At 41.9% G+C, this 20525-nt stretch overlaps 1 protein-coding gene across 1 annotated transcript in view; it reads left to right on the top strand.

Annotated features, from left to right (window-relative positions):
• Positions 1 to 20525, top strand: part of ATXN10 (ataxin 10) — a 176355-nt gene that overhangs the window by 130765 nt on the left and 25065 nt on the right. The window contains exon 10 of the mRNA XM_007976081.3: positions 6540 to 6603. Coding sequence (XP_007974272.1) covers positions 6540 to 6603 — 64 coding nt within the window. The remainder of the gene's footprint in view (positions 1 to 6539; positions 6604 to 20525) is intronic.

The raw sequence follows: 20525 nt of genomic DNA, 5'->3' as shown, positions 1-20525 counted from the left end.
TCAGAAACATTGGAAAACACTTTTTAATAATCCCATTTGTGTTATAGAACAGACAAAATATACCTGTAATGACAGAAACAGATGCCTAGGAGGAGGTGGGGCAGGCGCGAGGTGAGTTGCAGTGATTGCAGAGCTGCGCAAGGAACTTTTGGGGTTGATGGAAACATTCTAAATGTTGATTTGTCTGTGGCTATGCAGATGCACTTGCAGTTTACTATATGTAAATTATACCCCAATAAAGTGCCTTTTAGAAGTAAAGAAAACGAAGCACCAAAGGGTAGTGTGTGCAGGGCAGTGCATGAGGTTTCAGGCGTTTCTTCCGAGTAGGTCTCACAGGTTGGCTTGATGGGTGCTGTTTGGCTTTGGGGAGATAGGTCTTTTCACCTTGGCTTCTTATTAGAGTCACCTGGAGAGTTTGTCTAAAACACTGTTGCCCAGAGATTCAGATTCATTGGTTCTGGGGTTGGGACCGCAGCACTGGCACTTTTTAAAGCCTCCACCAAGTGATTCTAAGTTGTAGCCGAGGCTGAGGAACACTGGCCAGACTTTGAGTTTTCTCTCCAGAGAGTGTCTGCAATGCCCAGGCCACTTGCTTTTTTACTTCTGCTCAAGTCACACCATTTGTTGCTGCTCTGGCATTGGGGACAAAAGCAGCAGCTCAGGCCTGAAATGCCCCCTGCTAAGTGGCACAAAACACTGTGGAAACAAATGCAACACGAAGATCGATGGTACTATATTTTTGTGAGACTTAGAATTGCTGTGTAAGGCTAAAGCCAGCAGAAGAGTATGAATGGAAATTACAAATCCAGACATACACCCAGTTCATGAGACAGTCAAGAACAACATTACACTAACTTAGAGTAACCCCATATCTACCAAATTTCTTAGGATTGTAGAAGTATATCTTTCCATATTCAAACTTTGCTGAAGGACAACTATTGGTTGGTGAAAGATTACCATATCCAGCTCTTTTCAAATGTGGATGGTAAAGGAAACTTTTAGAATCTCAGAGCCAAATGAAAGTAATATTACAAATCATTCCCATTTCCTGTGGTCTCATGATGTGCTGGGCACCATTCTGAATGCTTTCCCACACAGTCCTCACTGTGGCCCTGGGAGGTGGGTATGGCCCTCTTATTTCATGTAAGAAAATTTAGACTGAATGAAGTTCAGAAATCTCCCCAAGGTCACACAGCTAACAGGCTGAGTGGGAATCCTCCTTTATGTGTGTCTGCCTCCCAGAGCATGGTATTCATATTCCCTCTGCATCGGAGGATGGTGAGTGAGTCCTCTCGGGAGGCCACTGCTTCTGTGTCTCCTGCAAGACAGTCAGTTTCACCCAGCAGCTGCTTCTGTGCTTCCAGCTTTCAGAGTTGGCTCTTGGCTTGCCCAGGATGGCATCACGCCTCAGTGGAAACCTTGCTGGAGCATTGCCACACCCAGCCTGGTCATTTGTTCCCTTCAGCATGAGGACTCTGGTTGTAGTGTTTGATTCTGTTTTATGGAGCTATGTCATAAATACATTTTTACCAAGTATTATTTAGGCTGGAGTCAGTGTAGGAGATTTGGGTCCACCTTTGTATTGTACTCTTGCCTTCTTTTTATATTTACCACTCAATTTGAGAGCATCCAGAATAATTGAAGCTCTGTTTTCTATCAACCTAATATATTTTCCCAAAGGAGTTTGGTTAGTAGAGTTGGGCCTGTACCCTTTGCAGAGTACCTACTCTGGCGTTATTGGCTAATGTGGGAAAGAATAGTTAGCAAATCTATTTGTTGTCCTCTGTTTACACTTCATTTCCAGAGACTAAATGTTAATTTGTTTAAGCCAGGCTTATTGTCTCCTGGAGACGCACTACCACGGGAAAGTGTTGACTGAGCTTGGCTCCTCAGTGTGAACTGTAACTTGTGACTCATTAATTACGGGCCTACAGTCAACTCCCAACATGTTAGTAAAGAAACAAACAACTTTCTTGTTTAATGAAGTGCTGACAGAAGAAAACTTAATTGTTTCTCTCCTGCCCCTAACATTAGCTTGACACTTGTAGTTACAGCAGTAAACTTGGGCTTTATAATAACAAAATTGTATCGTCAGTCACCCTTCCTGAAGGTGCTGTATTGGTGTCTACTTTTCCCAGTGACCTTAACCTGTGTTCATTCTTAAGTATATAATTGTGTATTTGTCATAATGCCGCTGTCATCCTTGTCCAGAATAAGTCATTTATGTTGTAAACATTTAATGAACTTCTATAAATGGTTCCTTGTATCCTTTCCTAATGCAGCTGTATGAATAAGAAATATTTATCCAGGAACGCATACCCTCAGTTGACCTACAACTCCAGTGGAACCGTGATTTTTAAGAACTCTTTAGTTCACCTTTATTGCCTGCTTAAATTTCAGTTTTTAGTGTGTGATTTCATTTCCTTCAAAGAACGTCTTACCCGTTTAGCGTATCTCAAGAGTTCTACTTTTTTTTGTAGAAAGTGAGGTGTTTTCCATGCATTGAATAATGAATCCTGAATACGTTTATTTCTCACTTATCCAAAAAAACTGGTTTTTGAAAATAAATTTGAAATTTTGCCTAATGCAGAGAGGAAGTGTAAATTCAGCTCTGTTGAAGTAATTGTTCAGTTTCTTCATGCATTTAGGAGCTACTGCCCAACTCCTTGTTCCTAAATGAACTAATTGCATTTAACAGTGTGAATGTCACCAACTACTGCTGTCACTCCCAGTGCTCTTTATTGAGCATTTACTGTGTGCTAAGCATATTCACAGTCTCTCTTTGAAGTAGGCACTGTCATCCGCAAGTCTTAGGGGAGGAAATCAAGTCTTAGGGGTTTCTTGACTTGCCCAAGGCCAGCAGATCTCATAGCAAGGCTTTGACCCCAGCAGTCTGGCTCCACAGTGGCCACTCTTAATCCCTATGCCACACTGCCTCCCAGTTCATGAACTTCTTGTTTCATCTTATCTTCCAGCTTTTGCACATACTCTTCCCCTTCCCCAAACACTCCCACAGTCCCCTTTGCCTTATTTAATTCCTGTTCATTCTTCTCACCTTAAGCTAAATACCACTTCTTTAGGGAGGCCTTCTCTGTGAGCCCCATGCTGTATGTTCTTCTAGCTAAACAAACTATGAGCATGAAAACCAACCTCAGTCTGGCGTGGAGATGCACCTGTGTTGTAGAAGGGTTTGGATCACACATTTGTGGAGAGCTGGTGAGGATCAGCTGGATTCTTTCTTCTCAGTGACACAGAGCCCTTGCTTCGTTTCTGGATCTCTCCTTATCTTCACCCCAGTATCAGTCAGCACAAGGCAAAGGCATTTGGCATCTCTTCTTTCCCATTTGCAGACTTTACTGTGTGTACGTACCCCATCCAGCTGGTAGATGTGGGGCAGGTTATCAGAGGAGAAGTGGGGGTGTGAGGGCATCTTTGGGGAAGCTTTGGTTACAGTCTCAGGTGGGGTCATTACCAACTTGGCCATAAAACTCTCTCTGTGCTTCTCAAACACATGATCCCTCCTACAAGACCCACTCTCTATAGTGGTCTAACCCTCCATGCCAGTGCTTCCTAAACTAGCTGTGGTGAAGAGCCACTTATCTTTCCCTCAAACCATCCTGGACCTGTATTTGTATAGAATATAGTATAAAATGAATGACTAGAAAAATAAATCTGAAAAAAAGACATAAGAATTCAAGCCCAAATTTCATTATAAGATTCAGCAGACACTGTATAGCTGTCATATTGTCAGCAGTTTCTCAGCTTCTCCCCTCAGTGTCTGTTCCTACAAACTGACAGTGGTCTCCAGATCTCACCTTGAATAGCACTTACGAGGTCAGTGACCACAGGGAGGGGACTTCTGAGCCTCACTTTTTTATGTGTAAAAGGGAACCAATAATACTTACTCTAGCATTTCAGAATTAAATGAAGTCATTAAAGCATCTGATTACCTAGTGTATGCCAGATGTCTACTAAATAGTAGTTCATTTCCCATCACACCTTCAGTGCCTGGAAAAAAATTACAGAAATTAGATGATTACCAATTAATTTATTCTCTTCTTCCTGCCGTTTGTAAAACAAGGATCATTAATAGATTCCTAGCAAGTCTGTGCATTAGAATCAGCTGGAGATCTGGTTTCTTTCAATGGGACATGGCGTTTGGAATAGTTAATGTTCAGATGACTGAATGCAGTTTAAAGACTTCCAGGTGGTTCTGTATCATCTTAGGTTACGTATATCTCACTGTTTAATTCTGAAAAAGAACTTTATTTTATATTTCATTAGATTAATTTGTATGTTTTCAGTTTTTGTAACTTTAAATTTAATTTTTTAAAATTAGATAAAACACAGAGGATTCCAAAGTCAGAATTATACAACGCACATTCACAGAGTCTCCATTCCTGTTTCCTCCACCCCATTCTCCTCTTTATCCTGTGGATAACCATTATTTGTTTTTGGTTCTTTCATTGTTTCTTGTTCAGAGTATTTAAAAATACTCCTTTATCACACACAAGATTCTCATATAAGGCTATTAACATGTTGTAATCAGGCTACATCTCCTGGCAGTCCTCCCACAGCAGTCCATCAGCCATCTTCTCTACTCACATTTGCAGCTGTATAGCAGTCTACTGTGTTTGTACCATAGTTTATGTAAGCAGCCCCCATTCGTAGAGACTTGAGTTGTTTCATAATAAGTTGTGCTGCATCCAGTATCATTAGTCATCAGAAATGCGCATCAAAACCACAATGACATACCTCTTCACTTACACTAGAATGCCTAATACAAAAGACAGACAGTATCAAGTGTTTATGAGATTGTGGAGATGCTGGAACCCTCATACATTGCTGGGTGAAAATGTGAAATACTGTAAATACTGTGAAAACAGTCTGACTGTTCCTCAAATGTTTATAATTGTCATATGATCTAGCAGTTTGACTTGTAGGTATATACCCAAGAACAATGAATACTTATATCCACTCAAAAACATGTACATGCACATTCAGAGCAGCATTATCATGACAACCTAGAGGTGGAAATAACACAAATGTCCATTAGTGGGTGAATGGAAAAGTACAACGTGGCATATCTATACAATGCACTGTTCACATTACTCAGCCATGAAAAGGAATGAAGCACTGACATGCCACAACACGGGTAGACCTTGAGTGAAAGAAGCCAAGTTCAAAAGGCTACAAGTTGCTCAGATTATCTGACTCCGTTGTAGGAAATGTCCAGAATAGGCAAATCCAGAGAGACAGAAAGTAGATGGATAGTTGCCAAGGACTGGGGGGAGGGAGAATTAAGGAGTGACTGACCAGTGAGTATGGAGTTTCTTTTAGGGGTTAGGAAAATGTTTGAAAATTGGATTGTGCTAATGGTTATATAACTCTGTGAATATACTGAAAACCACCAAATTGCACACTTTAAAAGTGTAAATTTTATACTTTGTGATGATGCTCAGCAAAAAATGAACTGGGCCAGGCACGGTGACTCATGCCTATAATCCCAGTGCTTTGGGAAACCAAGGCAGGAGGATCACTTGAGGCTGGGAGTTTGAGACCAGCCTGGGCAGCATAGTGAGACCTCATCTTTACAAAAAATAAAATAACAAAACAAACTGTGCTGTAATGAATAACCTTATTTCGTGGGGTAGTGTGTTTTTGATCTGTAATTTCAGAAATAGGGTTACTGGATCACGTGTCATTTTGCTGCTTACACCCGGTTCCCTTTCATGGGAGTTGTACCATTGATCATTCCCTCCAGCAGTGTACGAGCGTGCCTGTTTCCCTGTGGCCTCACTAATAGCATTTGCTGTCAGACTTGGTTGTTAGTCTGGCAGGTAGGAAATGTTGTGTGTAATTATAATTTGCTTACCTCTGATGAGCAAGTTTGAACATACTCTGATGTCTTTTTAGTTTATTTGTATTTTTGGTGCCATTTATGTTTCATGTATCTCACCTGTTTTTCTATTGTATTGTTGGTGTTGTTTAAATTTTTACAAGTTCTTTATATATTGAAATATTAATCCTTTGCAAATATCTTCCAGATCTGTGATACCTTACAAATAGTTTTCCCAGTTCTCATTTGTCTTAAAAACAAATAGTCAGATTTTAAAACCTTTCCCCTGTTGCTTCTGGATTGAATCATAGTTAGGAAAGCTTTTCCTATTCCCAACTTAGAAGAGGAATTCACCCATTTTTTTTTCTAGTACTGATTTATTATTATTATTATTATTTAAGTTTAGATCTCATATCCATCTGGAGTTTATCTTGGTGAACAATATTAGGAAGTGATCTACTTAGATTCTTTTTTATACGGCTACCTAATTGCCCCAAATTTTTGAAGTCCAGTGAAAAGAAAAGTATCACTTTTTGTTTACATTGTTTTATATAGTTCTGGGTTGATACAGGTATTTCAGATAATAGGGCAAACAGTATTACAACACTGAATAAGAAAACACAAAAGGAACAAGTCATCTACAATCTCTGACTGTAGCCATGCTGTTTTCAGTGTCTAAACTTACCTTCTTTCTCTCTAGGTAAATGAGCTGGATGGTATCCCGTTGATCCTGGACAACTGCAACATCAGTGACAGTAACCCCTGTATCCTTGCACGTGAATTACCATGCACAGGTTTACAGCCGGGGCCCTTAGCAAAACAAGTCCCTTTCCTTGTGTTCATTCAGTATGTAGCTGGCTGCCTTGCTTATTTACTTGTTCCTGAGAACCAAATCGTTTTCTCAGAGTTGTGGTGCTGGAATATCATTTCTGTAACCTTTGTAATATGGTAAGCTAAGTTTTTCAAGGTGAATAAGACATTCCAAATGAGCATGTGGCCAAAAAGCACTTTCAAACCTGGGGCAGAGGCAGCCCATGTGAGGCACTGTGCTGCACATCACCAGCATCACGTTTCCAGTGTGTGTGTGGTCTTCAGAGTAAACATGAACTGTGGTACATTGTTTTGCTATAGAGATTCTGAGTATCCAGTCTTTGGGAAGTCCTATTTTAACAAGAGTTTGGCAACATAGAAACGTGAGTGCTCTGGCTCCCTAGGAAGAGGAAGGAGCATTTCAGTGGTGCTGAATTCTCATCTTCGGAGGGTTTGTCCTGCAGCCCTCTGCTGCAGAAGCTGAGAGCGCTGGCTCTTGCCCTTGCTTGGGTTAGCCACCCTTGCTGGAGGGTGTTCTGCAGGGACCCTGCCTTTTTCCTACCAGTTCAAGTAGTTGTACTATACAAAACTAATGTAGTACAGTGGTCACTACCCAGGGACCAGATACAACTTGTTTAGATTTGAGATAAAACCTACTGTTTAATTTCACGAACTTCCCTGGTGAGAGCCAAACTCAGTTGTGCCCCTTGTCCTGGTCACTGCTTGGCTGGGGGCGGGGCAGGGGTGAGTAAGGCTACTGCAAGGACTGGGAGTGTAGCCTGTGGGAGGCAGTGAGGAGCCCAGCCTAGCACTGAGGAGACTGAGGAGGGGGGCATTTTAAAAATAAAACTATGGCTTCTGCCAAGAAAAGAAAAGCAGCTGATGAAAATCATGTGTTTCAAAGTAAGTAGACTGAGCAATGCTTATTATTTGTGCTGAAGATACTGTCATTTGTCTGATTAGCAATAGAAAACAATCTATTTTAAAGAGCACAGTAGCTTGTAAGTTCAGTCAGGAAAAGACAAATACACAGCCTCAGAAGACTCCTCTTCGGAGTAAAGCACATTTGGTTCAGTGCATGGCATTATCATGAGTCCCTGCAGGCTGTGCTCATTAAAGAGTGTTGACATTTTTTTAGCCCCTCAAAAAGGAAAGAAAAAAGAAGAAAGCTTCTAGTCATGGGAAAGCAGTACAAGAATGTTCAGGTACAATTGCAGATGTTGCATTTCCGAATGAAAATTATGATTTATTATGAAAAAAGAAATTCACTCACAGTTTACTTTTACATTCCCTGAATTGACCTTCTAGTGAAGAAGGGGTTTTCATTGCTAGTCTTTGGCTTTTAGCAAACACCAAAAAATAAAAAGACCGTTGCACACTAGCACATCGTAGGCCTACAGATGCTCACAGCACCTTTCGCCTTGGTGTCCTCCTTGCCAGATGGCCATTCGTTCATTCACTTCTTCCTTCAGGAAACATTCATTCAGTCCCTCTTGTGTGGTTACACCCTTTGCCTTATTGAACCCAGACAACACCATGAAGCAGATACTATTACTATCATCCCTATGTTGTAGATGACGAAATAAAACTGAGTCTCTAGCTTGCCCAGAGGTCAAAACCAGATTTTATACATGTGAGTGCCTGACCCTTAGCCACTTCCCCACACTGCCTTCTTACAAGTCACTGGGAGGAGACAGAGCACATGCAGAGAACCACATAAACATATTCATATAGTGGACAAACGATTCAGAGTTACACGTTTAAAAAAAAAGATATAGGATAGCTACATCTTTAGCTAGATAACTGACTTTTAGAATGATAATCAGTGAAACATTGCAAGATCATGGAATCTCCTGTGAATCGTTAAGAAAAGATGAAATATCACAAGCATCTTTAGTGTTATGTGTATTCAGTAACTCTTTGGAGTTGTATTTATTAAGCCTACCAGATTTTAAAGGCATATAAAATGTAGTAAGATATGAGACCCATACTGAAATATCAGCGCAAAGGGAGAATGACAGTTGAATGGTCAGAAATGAAAAAGCATTACAACCTAGAGATTCAGTTTTTAGATGTGATCTATAAATTAAAATCTGGCCTTCACAGTACTAAAGTAAATAAGGACATGATACGATTACAAAATTTACCTTATTCCATCGGTAAAACCGCATTAATGCTCCTTCCAGGCTATTCCCCAAGAATTATCTGATGACTCTGAGTTTAATCCTCACTTCCCATTCACTCTTTTTCCCCCGTTCTTGTGGATTTTTTTCCTTTTTTCTTTAATTCATGAAAATAGTACACCTATATGGGGGTTTTTAAATACCAGAAGGCATTCAGTAAGGGAATAGTATCTCTAGCTCCACTTTCTACACTTTCTAATTCACTTTCTTAGCTATTTCTTCTAGTAGTTACTTTTGTATACCTAAATAATATGCTTTACTGCTGTTTCTTGATATATCAAGTTTTGGTGTGACCTGTTTATTTTATGGCATGGGCATTCACCTCCTGTGCACCGCCTCCTCCCCTCCCTCCCTCGTGCTTCCCCTGGAGTTAGGACTGCACATCCCGTTCCCTGTTGCCCACGCTGTGGATGAGGCGTAGCATCTTCTAAAGTGTTTGCTGTTTGAGGGGGGTGTGTGTATACATTACAGTGTCCTTGGTCAAACCTTTTGCCCATTGGGATATTTTTCTTCATTATTCGTTTGTTAACACATCTTTATGTATTCTAGATTGAAGTTCTTTGTCAGCTACATGTGTTGCTAATATTTTCTCTTTCCTGTTCTGTGATTACCTTGTCATTTTCTTTATAGTTTCTTTTGAATAACAGAAGTTCTTAACTTTTACTCAAATTTATCACTTTTCCTTTATGGTTAGGGTTTTTTGCACGTGTATCTTGTTTTAAGAAGTATTTCTTTACCCTGAGGTTATGATGATGATAATATATTATCTTTCAAATGCTTTACAGTTTTAACTTTTATATGTATGTCTGTAATTCATTTAGAGTCAGCTTTTGTGTATGGAGTGTGTTAGAGTCTATTTCTATTCTCTCCAGATGGCACACAATTGTCCCGGCCCTAGTTACTGAAAAGAACATGCTTTTGTTCACTGTAGTGCCACCTTTCTCAGAAGTATTGATATAAGTTTGGGTCTGTTTGTGGACTCTGCCTTCTTTTCCATTCATCTTTTTGTCTATCCCTGCACCAATATGATGGTCTTAATTACTATAGCTTTCCAATATGTCTTGATAAAGGATAAGTCAGTTCTTCCAATTTGTCTCTTGTTTTTTAACAGTGTTAGGACCATTTTTTATTTGTTTTTGCATAAAAGTTTTAGAATCAGCTTATTAAATTCTACACATGTGTACACACACATACATGTATATACCCATACACACACAAATAACCTCGTATACCACTAACAAAAACAATTTAAAGCCCCCACATACTGAGTTATTCATTGAAATTACATTAACTAATGTAATTTAGTCAGAATTGACATACAATACTGAGTTTTCAACCCATGAACATGTTATACCTGTCCACTTATTTAGGATTATTAATTTTCCATTTTACTCTTTTCTGTATACTTCTTGAACTCCATTACATGGATTTTCGTATGCATTATTTTGTTGCCATTCATTTAAAAGTGTTTTAAAATTTTTATTTTAACTTCTTTTTTGAGCCGTGGATTATTAGAAATTCATTTCTAAACAGTTGAGAATTGTTTAGTTATCTTTTGGAACTTGATTTCTGGTATAAATGCATTGTGATCAAATAGCACCTACTTGATATCCTCTGTCTTATGAAATTTATTGAGACTTGATTTATGACCTAGTAATATGGTCCGTTTTTGCAAATGTTCTATGTGAGCATGAAAAGCATGGCTGTTTTCCAGTAGTTGGGTGTAGTAATTTATATACATACATTAGGGCAAGTTTGTAAATGGTGGTATTTAAAACTTTTAGGTTTTTTACAGATATTTTTGTCTACTTTGATTTATCAATTAGAGAGAGAGGTATTTTGAAATAATCAGCCTATGATTACGGATTCATTTAATTTTCTTTTTCATTATATAAATTTTCCCTTTATATGTTTTGAGGCAAGGTTTTTAAGTAAAGGTATATAATAGGTCCTGAGAAATAGTCCTGTTGTCATCATGAAATGACCCTCTTTATCTCTAAAAATGATTTTCTGCCTAATATTAATATAGCTATCCTAGCTTGCTTTGGATTGGTATTTACATGGTACAGTTTTATCAGTCCTTTTATTCTCAACCTTTCTGTCTGAGATGTGTTTCTTGTGTAAAGTATATACAGTCATGGGCCACATTGTAATGTTTTGGTCAACACAGACCCATATTCAACCTTGGTCTCATAAGGCTGTAATACTGTATTTTTACTGTACCTTTTCTGTGTTGAGATACACAAATACTTATCACTGTATTACAGTCACCTACGGTGTTAAGTACAGTTACATGCTATACAGTTCTATAGCCTGGAAGCAATGGGGTATACCATACCGCCTGCGTGTGTAGTAGGTTACTAGGGAATATAGCCTAGAATGTGAGTACAATCTGTGATGTTCACACAGTGATGATATTGCCTCCATCCCCAGTGCCACCATCCAGTCCACACTTGCATTATTGCTGGCCCTGAACTTAGGCAGTGACTTCCTAACTCATCTTGCAGCTTCTGCTCCTGCTGGGTCTAGGTGATTTTTGATTCCCCATTCATTCAGTGTGATGATCTTTTAAAACCAAAGCTGGATCATTCCTCTCTGACTCTCCCATTCCCCAAACCACCTCGCATAAGCATAGCCCTGTTCATAGAGCCTCCTAGACTGCCCGTCATCCTCAGAAGAAGCCCAGTCTATCACATTCTAAAAGGTCCTCTTCATTTGTATCCAGTGCCGTTCTCCTCTTCGTCAGCATTCCCCAGGCACATCTGCCTTTTTGCTTCCAAGAAGGATCCCAGTTCCTGCGTGAAGGCAGTTGTCTGAGCACATCTCTGCTTGTGCTCTGCCTGGGCGCCGTCATCCTTGTGCTTCACACCCGGCGTTCTGTGTCTCTTCTCTCAAGTCCCAGCCGAGATGGGCCACCCCCGCCGATCCCTGCCAAAACTTGTTCTGTTCCTTCAGCTCATCACAGGTTATTGTTAAATATGTGTGCATTTATGTCTGGATTACCCGCTGGATTAGGTTTCCTAAGGGCAGGGTTCAATGTTTCTGTGTTTCACCTCAATATAAATATGCCATTGTCTTGCATGTAGTAGATAACCAAAAAATATATCTTGGATAGATATCTGCATGGGGAAAGGAAAGAAATAAATGAGCAAACAGCAAATTGGCGAAATATGTGTATGTGTGCATGTGTGCGTGCATGTGCATGTGTGTGTATTTATTTTGGTGGAGAGGATGGTTCTAAGCTCAGGAGAAATGTCTCCCATGGGTTCTTCGACTCTGGTAAATTAAGTATTCTTGGTTTGTCAGTCATATTATTTAAAATTCAGTTTAACCCATTTTTCTAGTAATTAGCACCATCCAAGCTTTTATTGAATTTAATTTTAGTATTTTGTGTTAAAAAGCAATAGATATTTTGGGCATACTAAGACTAGGAATCAGTGCTGATGTCGAATATCCACTAATAACAATACCACTCTTCTCTGAGCACTCTGGATTATGTCCTCCTTGGGATGGGGTGAGGCCTGGGATGCCTTTGGATAGGAGTTTACCCATGCCCCATGGGACATCTGCAGTCAGGACTGTGTAAAAGACTCCACTTTCTCGGCCACCCTAGGGGTTAGGAAATCCAGGCTGGCCTATCAGAGGAGACTAGAAGCAAAAACTGCCCCAAAGTGAAGGATGTGGCTGGAAGGGTTCCTTTTCCATTTCTTAGAGGTAACTTTTAGAGACCACCAGGGATTTCCAAATCCAGGGAAAAGGTACCAGCTATGAGGGGAAGCTTAACTCTGAAGGACCGCCCTGGCTGCTGCTGCCTCAGGGACACAAGCCCAGCTAGTGCCCAGCTGTTCGCTCACCCAACTCACTTTTGGGTCACCCACAGTAATGACACAGTAGCCAATGCCATCGGAAAATTCCAGCTCTGCTACCACAGAGGCAATTTCTTATTTGTCAGTTTATTGTGGGATTTTTTGTTGTTGTTGTTTCCAAATAGAAACAGCTGAACTTTATTTGAAGTGTTTTTCTTTCGTTCTTTTTTGATCTGTGTTTTGATCGGTTGTCCTTGATGTGGGTTTTTTTTTTTATATATATTGTTTTTATTGGGGGGATGGTGCAGCGACAGGGATAGAATGAGAGTCCGGACTGGGTTGTTTTGTTTTTTTCTGTTTTCTTCCTTTCTTCATTTCTTTTTCTTTTTTGTTTTTTTATTGAAACACCTAATTTGTAAGAAAATAAAATTGACTTCCATACAGAAATACAAGACTTTATAGGAATAATCACTGAACAGTAGTTTTCCCGGTAATCCTGTGTTGAGGAAGAATGGCACAATGGCAAGGGCATCAGCCCTGTGGCCAGGCAGACCCACACTCAAGTTCTGCCACTCCTTAATTTCCGAGCATTGCACTCAATCTCTCTAAGTTTTAGTCTTGTCTGTAGAATGGGACCTACCCTGACAGGGTTATAGTGAGTGAAATGTTATCATGCTTATAAAGTGTCCAGAAATAGTTTCTCAACAAATAAGTGTTTTTGTACAAGTATCCTATGTAGCTATTCATTCCTATGAGAAAGGTAAATTTTCATCTGTGATTGCACTGTGGGTCAGTGGTGAAACTCCAATAATATCACCAAACAGGATAGAGTCCAGAAGCAGACTCACCCACACCCAACAAAGGCCTCACTGCAGTTCACTGAGAAAGGATGGTTTTTCCCATAAATGGTGCTGGACTAATTTAATGTCCATAGTGGGGAAAAAATGACCTGGGACTCCTAACTCAACACGATTCAGAAATGTCAATTCGGGTTGAATTTATAGACCTCAGTGTGAATGGTAAAACAAAAGAGCTTCTAGAAGAATCACAGAAGACTTTGGCTATTATCTTGGATTGGGCAAAGGTTTCTTAAGGCACACAAAGGCTAACTGAAAAGCACTAACTGTAAGAGAAAGACTTTGAAACGATGTTTGCATTACATATATCTGACAAAGGATAAGGATTTCTGCAAAACAAGGAAAAGAAACAATTCAGTTTTAAAAAATGGACAAAAGACTTGCATGCCACTTCACAAGAGAAGAAATCCAAATGGTTAATGAGCATATGGAATGAGTGCAGCAGTATTAGTCATCAGGGAAGTACAGATTTAATCCACAACAAGTGACCACTAGACCCCACCAGAATGGCTAATAAAAGCCCCAACAATACTCAGTGTGGCAAGGACATGGAGCAGCCTGAAGTTTCATACATGATAGTGGGATGTAAGTAGGAGAATTGCTTTGGAAAGCTTTTTGGTTGGGAGTGTCTGCTAACATTAAACATACACCTATCCTGTGACCCAGCAGTTCCACTGTAGTATATCCCCAAAGAGAAATGCCGGTATATGTTTATTAGAAGAGGAGTCACCATCCCCTCAGCCACAGACCTGGTACTGGGCAGCACGGCAGGAGGTGGGCGAGCATCAGTCACCACCTGAGCTCCATCTTCCATCAGATCAGCAGGAGGTGAGTGAGCATCAATCACCATCTGAGCTCTGTCTCCTGTCAGATCAGCAGAAGGTGAGTGAGCGTCAGTCACCATCTGAGCTCCATCTCCCATCAGATCAGCAGGAGGTGAGCGAGCATCAATCACCACGTGAGTTCCATCTCCCATCGGATCAGCAGGACGTGGGTGAGCATCACCACGTGAGCTCTATCTCCCATCAGATTAGCAGGAGGTGAGCAAGAATCAGTCACCACCTGAGCTCTGTCTCCTGTCAGATCAGCAGGAGGTGCGTGAGCATCACCACCTGAGCTCCATCTCCAGTCAGATCAGTGGCGGAATTAGATTCTTATAGGAGCGTGAACCCTATTGTGAGCTGCACATGTGAGGGATCTAGGTTGCATGCTCCTTGCGAAAATCTAATTAATGCCTGATGATTTGAGGTGGAACAGTTTCATCTGAAACCACACACTCCAACCCGTCTGTGGAAAAATTGTCTTCCATGAAACAAGTCCCTGGTGCCAAAAATGTTGGGGACTGTTGTATTAGGAGACACGTTCAAGAATGCTCACAGCAGCCTTATTCTTCAGACCCCCAAAGTAGAAATAACCTGGATGTGCAGTAGTGGAATAAGTAGTTAAATTGTGAGTGTGTTCATGTCGTGGAATACTATACAGCAGTAAAGAGGAGTGAACTGCTATGTGTAACACATGGAGGAATCTCACTAGCATGATACTGAGCGAAAGAAGCCAGATTCAAAAAGACCATGTACTCTACAATACATCTACCTGAAGTTCAGGAACAAGCAGGATTCACCTATGATAATAGAAGTCAGAATAGTAGTTATGTAGGGTAGAAGGGCAGGGATTGGCAGGGGAGGAGGGTGCTGGACATGTTTTAAGTCTTTCTGTTGGGGGAGTCACATGGAAGTACACGTGAAAGAACTTACCTAAGATGAGCAGTGCAGGTAGGACATTCTGCTGCACTCATATTAAAATTGTTTAAATCATTTATTGAGTGCTTTCTGTATGCCAAATCCTGTGCTACATTTTCAGAACAGTTCTCTTTGGGTTTTCCTGTTTTGTTTTCACTTTTTTCCTACCTTCCTTCCTTCCTTCCTCCCTTCCCTGCCTCCCTCCCTTCCCTCCCTCCCTCCCTCCCTTCCTTCCCTCCCTCCCTCCCTTCCTCCCTTCCTTCCCTCCCTCCCTCCCTTCCTCCCTCCCTCCCTCCCTCCCTCCCTTCCTTCCCTCCCTCCCTCCCTCCCTCCCTCCCTTCCTTCCCTCCCTCCCTCCCTTCCCTCCCTTCCTTCCCTCCCTCCCTCCCTTCCCTCCCTTCCTTCCCTCCCTCCCTCCCTCCCTCCCTTCCTTCCTTCCTTCCTTCCTTCCTTCCTTCCTTCCTTCCTTCCTTCCTTCCTTCCTTCCTTCCGTCCTTCCTTCCCTTTTCTCTCTTCCCTCCCTCTCTCCCTGTCTCCCTCCCACCCTCCTTCTCTCCCTTTCTTCCTTCCTTTTTCATGGTGTCACTGGAACAGTCCTCTTTGTTGGGAAACATTGTTTCCATTTTACAAGTGAGAAAATTAAAGCTCTGAGAGTTAAAGTAGCTGATCCAAGCTCTCCTGGCTTGTGTGATGCGGCCAGGGTGTAAACCCAGCTTTCTCTGATTCCAAGGCTTTGGTCCAGACGTCTAAACTCCACACAGGTCCTTCATCCGTGTGAAGGATTAATGTCACAGTGTTTCTTTCCATTGTAATTCCTAGAGGGACAGGTGACTCTACATCTGTGTTGGATACAAAATCTTTTATTAATCCTACTGAGGATCTAGCACATAGTAACCACTCAATAAAATTCATTGCCTGGCCGGGCACGGTGGCTCGTGCCTGTAATCCTAGCACTTTGGGAGGCCGAGGTGGGTGCATAACTTGAGGTCAGGAGTTCGAGACCAGCCTAACCAACATGGTGAAACCCTGTCTCTCCTAAAAGTACAAAAAAATTCAGCCAGGCGTGGTGACACGCACCCTTAGTCCCAGCCACTCGGGAGGCTGAGGCGGGAGAATGGCGGGAACCTGCAAGGCTCAGGTTGTAGTGAGCTGAGATTGTGTCATTGGCGTGCCAGCCTGGGTGTTGCAGCAAGACTCCATCTAAAAAATAATAAAAATAAAAATTCACTGACCTATTTTGATCTTAGATCATAATCAGGGGACAGTGCTGGGCACTAAGATAGTAGTTCCTTGTAAAACAGATACCTCTCCCGTTTCCCCTCTTTCCTCCTTTTAGATTTGTGTCATGTATGTCTTCCTCTCGGGGTTCTTTCTGTACTCCTTCAGTGAGCTGAGTGCCTCCATTTAGTGTGTTAGAGTTGGGTTGGGTTGCTCTGCCTCTCCCTGAACACGACACACCAGAATACCCAGATATATAACCTTTCCCCCCAGGAAAGTTTATCCCAGGTGGGAACTATGTTTTCTTGCTCCTGCACCCTGAGTGTGTCCCCAGCACTGGATGCTGTGAACCCAGGGGGCTGTTTCCAAAATGTGCTCCAAAGCATGTTTTGTCTGTAGTATCTGAATAGGTCATATATGGGAGAAGCCTTCTTTTAATAAAATGTGGGAAAGCCTGGGTGAAGCAGGTGTTCTGACTTGTAGAACCTCATGGAGTCTTTATTAGTCACATGGGCATTTTGGAGCTTCCATTTGGGAGATTCTGGACTGTAGTGCCACATCTTTGGGAAAGCAGGAATCTTAGAATAAACGTATAAACATATTCTGTTCTGTACTCTTCTTGGTGGAGAGTCTAGCGTGGTATCGGGCCTGCCAAACAGCAGCTGGAAGGAGGCTCCTCAGGGAAGTGTCGTAAACACCTCGAGATGGTGCAGCTGGCTAGGCTCGGTGTGGTTTGTAAAAGAGAGCAACGAGTTTCCATGCCAGGGAGCGCCTGCAGTGTGTTCACAAAGCAATGTGTGTCTGCTTTAATATCTCATTTTGGCCATCCCAACGTTTGTTTGATGCAGCGAATGGCTAGGACATCTTCCTGCCAAAGCTAGCCTTTCTTCCTCTGGAGGGGAGGCCTCTCTTCTGCTTGTTTCTACATTCTCAGGATTAAACAGCTTATAAGCACTACATGTTAATTGTTCAGTTATTGAAAACCCATTAGTGCTGTTTTGCTTTTAATAGAGAATCTTTTTGGTATGGCTTCCCATTGATTTAATTTGGTTTTGTTTTTTTGTTTTTGTTTTTGTTTTTGTTTTTTTTTTTTTTTGAGGCGGAGTCTTGCTCTGTCGCCCAGGCTGGAGTGCAGTGGCACTATCTCGGCTCACTGCAAGCTCCACCTCCTGGGTTCACACCATTCTCCTGCCTCAGCCTCCCGAGTAGCTGGGACTACAGGCGCCTGCCACCACGCCCGGCTAATTTTTTTGTATTTTTAGTAGAGATGGGGTTTCACCGTGTTAACCAGGATGGTCTCGATCTCCTGACCTCGTGATCCACCCATCTCGGCCTCCCAAAGTGCTGGGATTACAGGCTTGAGCCACCGCGCCCGGCCTGTTTTTGTTTTTTTTAAAGACAGAGTCTCGCTCCATCGCCCAGGCTGGAGTGCAGTGGCATGATCTCTGCTCACTGCAACCTGCACCTCCTGGGTTCAAGTGATTCTCCTGCGTCATCTTTCCTAGTAGGTGGGATTACAGGCACGTGCCAAAACACCTGGCTAATTTTTGTATTTTCAGTAGAGATGGGATTTCACCACATTGGCCAGGCTGGTCTTGAACTCCTGACATCAAGTGATCTGCCCTCCTTGGCCTCCCAAGGTGCTGGGATTACAGGCGTGAGCCACCCTCCCAGGGCTTAATTTTTTTTTTTTTTAAGTTGTATAGTAATTCTCCCATCCTCAACTAGCGTAATTTATTTGCATAAACCAGATCAACTAAGACAAACAAGTGCACACACAGAAGGTGATTTCACAGGTGAGCGAAGGCCTCCCAGGGCCCTGTGTGAGTGAAGGGAGCTGATTGCGGGGTGCAGGACTGTGAGATGAATTGGTGACGCTCCCAGCCCAGACCAGTAAGAGTAGCCCGCAGCCGCCACCTGCCTCCACTACACAGATGCAGGAGTCACCATTCAAACAGACCCATCCCAAGTAAAAGAGTGACGGGGACCTGCTTTAGCCAGCTCTCCTAGAATCCTAGCAATGGGCTCCCAGGGTGAGAAGCTGGAAGTTGGAGAAGGACATGCTGGAATGCATAAAGTTTCAGAAAAGGGACTTCCTTTCCTCGCTCAGGTGTCTTGGCAGGTAGTCAAACTGTTTTAAAATGAGACTATACAAGTAAGTATTCCAAGTTGTGCTCCTTCAGGTTTTGTCTACTTAGCTTTTAGTTTTGTGCCCCTCATTTTCTTACACCCCCAGAATCACAGAGGCTAGAAGCTAAAGCAATGTCAGCACACTGGGAGTTTTACAGTGTACAGATTGGCAGACAGCCTGGCTTCTTTCCAGTGTGTTAGTTATGCACTTGTGTGTGTTTAGAACCACGGTCGCTGCGTCCCTCTGTCTGCCTCAGGCCTCTGTGGTCCTGCTGTCCGGTGCTTTGCGTTTGTCCTGCCAAGCCTGGTTGCTTAGCTGTCCCTGGCTGTCAGGAGTCAAAGTGCATCCAGTTCTGCTTGTCTGGTTTACTTGTGCTAAAAGCAAGATTCTTCGTGTTTATTCTCACATCAGTCAGAAGATGCCAGCCTGTTGTTTTTCAGAGCGAGGTTCTCAGTGGGAGCCGTGTGGGCGGTCCTTTTTGGTTTGAAGGTGACCACTCTCGCTTTCAGCGGCCCAGGGCAGGGATCAGGGCATGACTGTCCTCACGCAGGAAGTTGTGTGAAAGAGGTGTGGGAAACTGCTTTCCTGGACTTGCTCTCAGTTACTTCAGCTGTCTGTCTGCCATGTTTTCCTAAGTGTGCTTCTCAGTGGTCGCTGTTAACGTTCTGAGGGCCACCATGTAACATTTATTTGAAAACAGAAACAAAACTGTATGTGGGCATGTATTGCCTGTTCCTAAGGATCTGCTCCTTAGAGCCAAGCCCTGTGACTGATGCAGGCTGATGGGAACGCCCTGGGGCCTGACCTTTGTGCACTGTGTCCCCAGCTTCTTTGCATGCCTAAAACTTGCAAAGTCTGACACGTAGGGAAAACATGAGAAATCCATGCCTAAATAATTTCACCCTAATAGTCACTATTCTAGACCAGTTGTAAACTTAGTAGCTTAAGAGAGTATTTTAAATTTAGAAGCTACATGAAATACTTGTGTTTCAAAATTGTTTACCCAACCAGTACATTTAACAGAGTAGCCATCCTGCATTCCTCCTGGTTTCTCTGTGGTATGAAGAATAGAATAGAATAGAATAGAATAGAATAGAATAGAATAGAATAGAATAGAATAGAATGAGCTTTTATAATTCTTAACTTTGTATTTTAGAAATTTTACATCTGATGTATAAGATCAAATCATAAGCCTAAAGTATCAGCCTGAAATCCACATGCCTGATGGTTTCCTTCAAATGCTGCCTCTGGGTAGGAAGCACACTCTGATTCCACTGAGCCTGTCTCTGCACAGAACAAACACAAAGTTAGGCAGTCACAGGGCATCCTTGCCATGCTGGATAATGATGTCTCACTCTGTCCCCAAATGACTTTACCAAGCCACGTCACTGACATATTCATTATAGTTGACTCAGAACCACTTGGACACTTCTGTGATCACAGCAGTCCCATGGAGGAAGCTTTTCCTTCAGGAAAGCTGCTGGATTGAGACTAGAAGGAAGTGTGACTGCCTGTACATGAAGTGCCAAGATGAGTTACTGGCCTGTGGTCTGTGCTTATATACATTATTATTATTATTATTATTTAATGTATGTATTTTCTTATGAAGTTAATTTTATTTGCCAGTTTTTCTTTTCGCATTAGATTAATTAAAAACAACAGTGACTTTTGGATACGTTGAGGAAATTAATACCTTTTTAAATTGCCAAACTTAAATACCATTGCTGCACCGAATATGTATTTTGTGAGACACTTGAGAGACTGGGTAGCCAAAGTTTGGCATAAAGGAATATGTTCCAGTAACCCTGGTAATTGTCAGGATTTTTGTCTAAAAAGACCTTAGTCACATTTAGCAGTGACCAAGGGTCTGGTCAAAACATGAGTGTGTCACAGCCATTCACTACTGTTGAACTGTAACTACTGGGCTGTTTTATTTTGAGAT

Source organism: Chlorocebus sabaeus, chromosome 19 (assembly GCF_047675955.1).
Source record: "Chlorocebus sabaeus isolate Y175 chromosome 19, mChlSab1.0.hap1, whole genome shotgun sequence".
In the NCBI taxonomy this organism is placed as follows: Eukaryota; Metazoa; Chordata; class Mammalia; order Primates; family Cercopithecidae; genus Chlorocebus; species Chlorocebus sabaeus.
The sequence above is the reverse complement of the archived record's forward strand: the minus strand, read 5'-3'. Positions and strand labels throughout refer to the sequence as shown.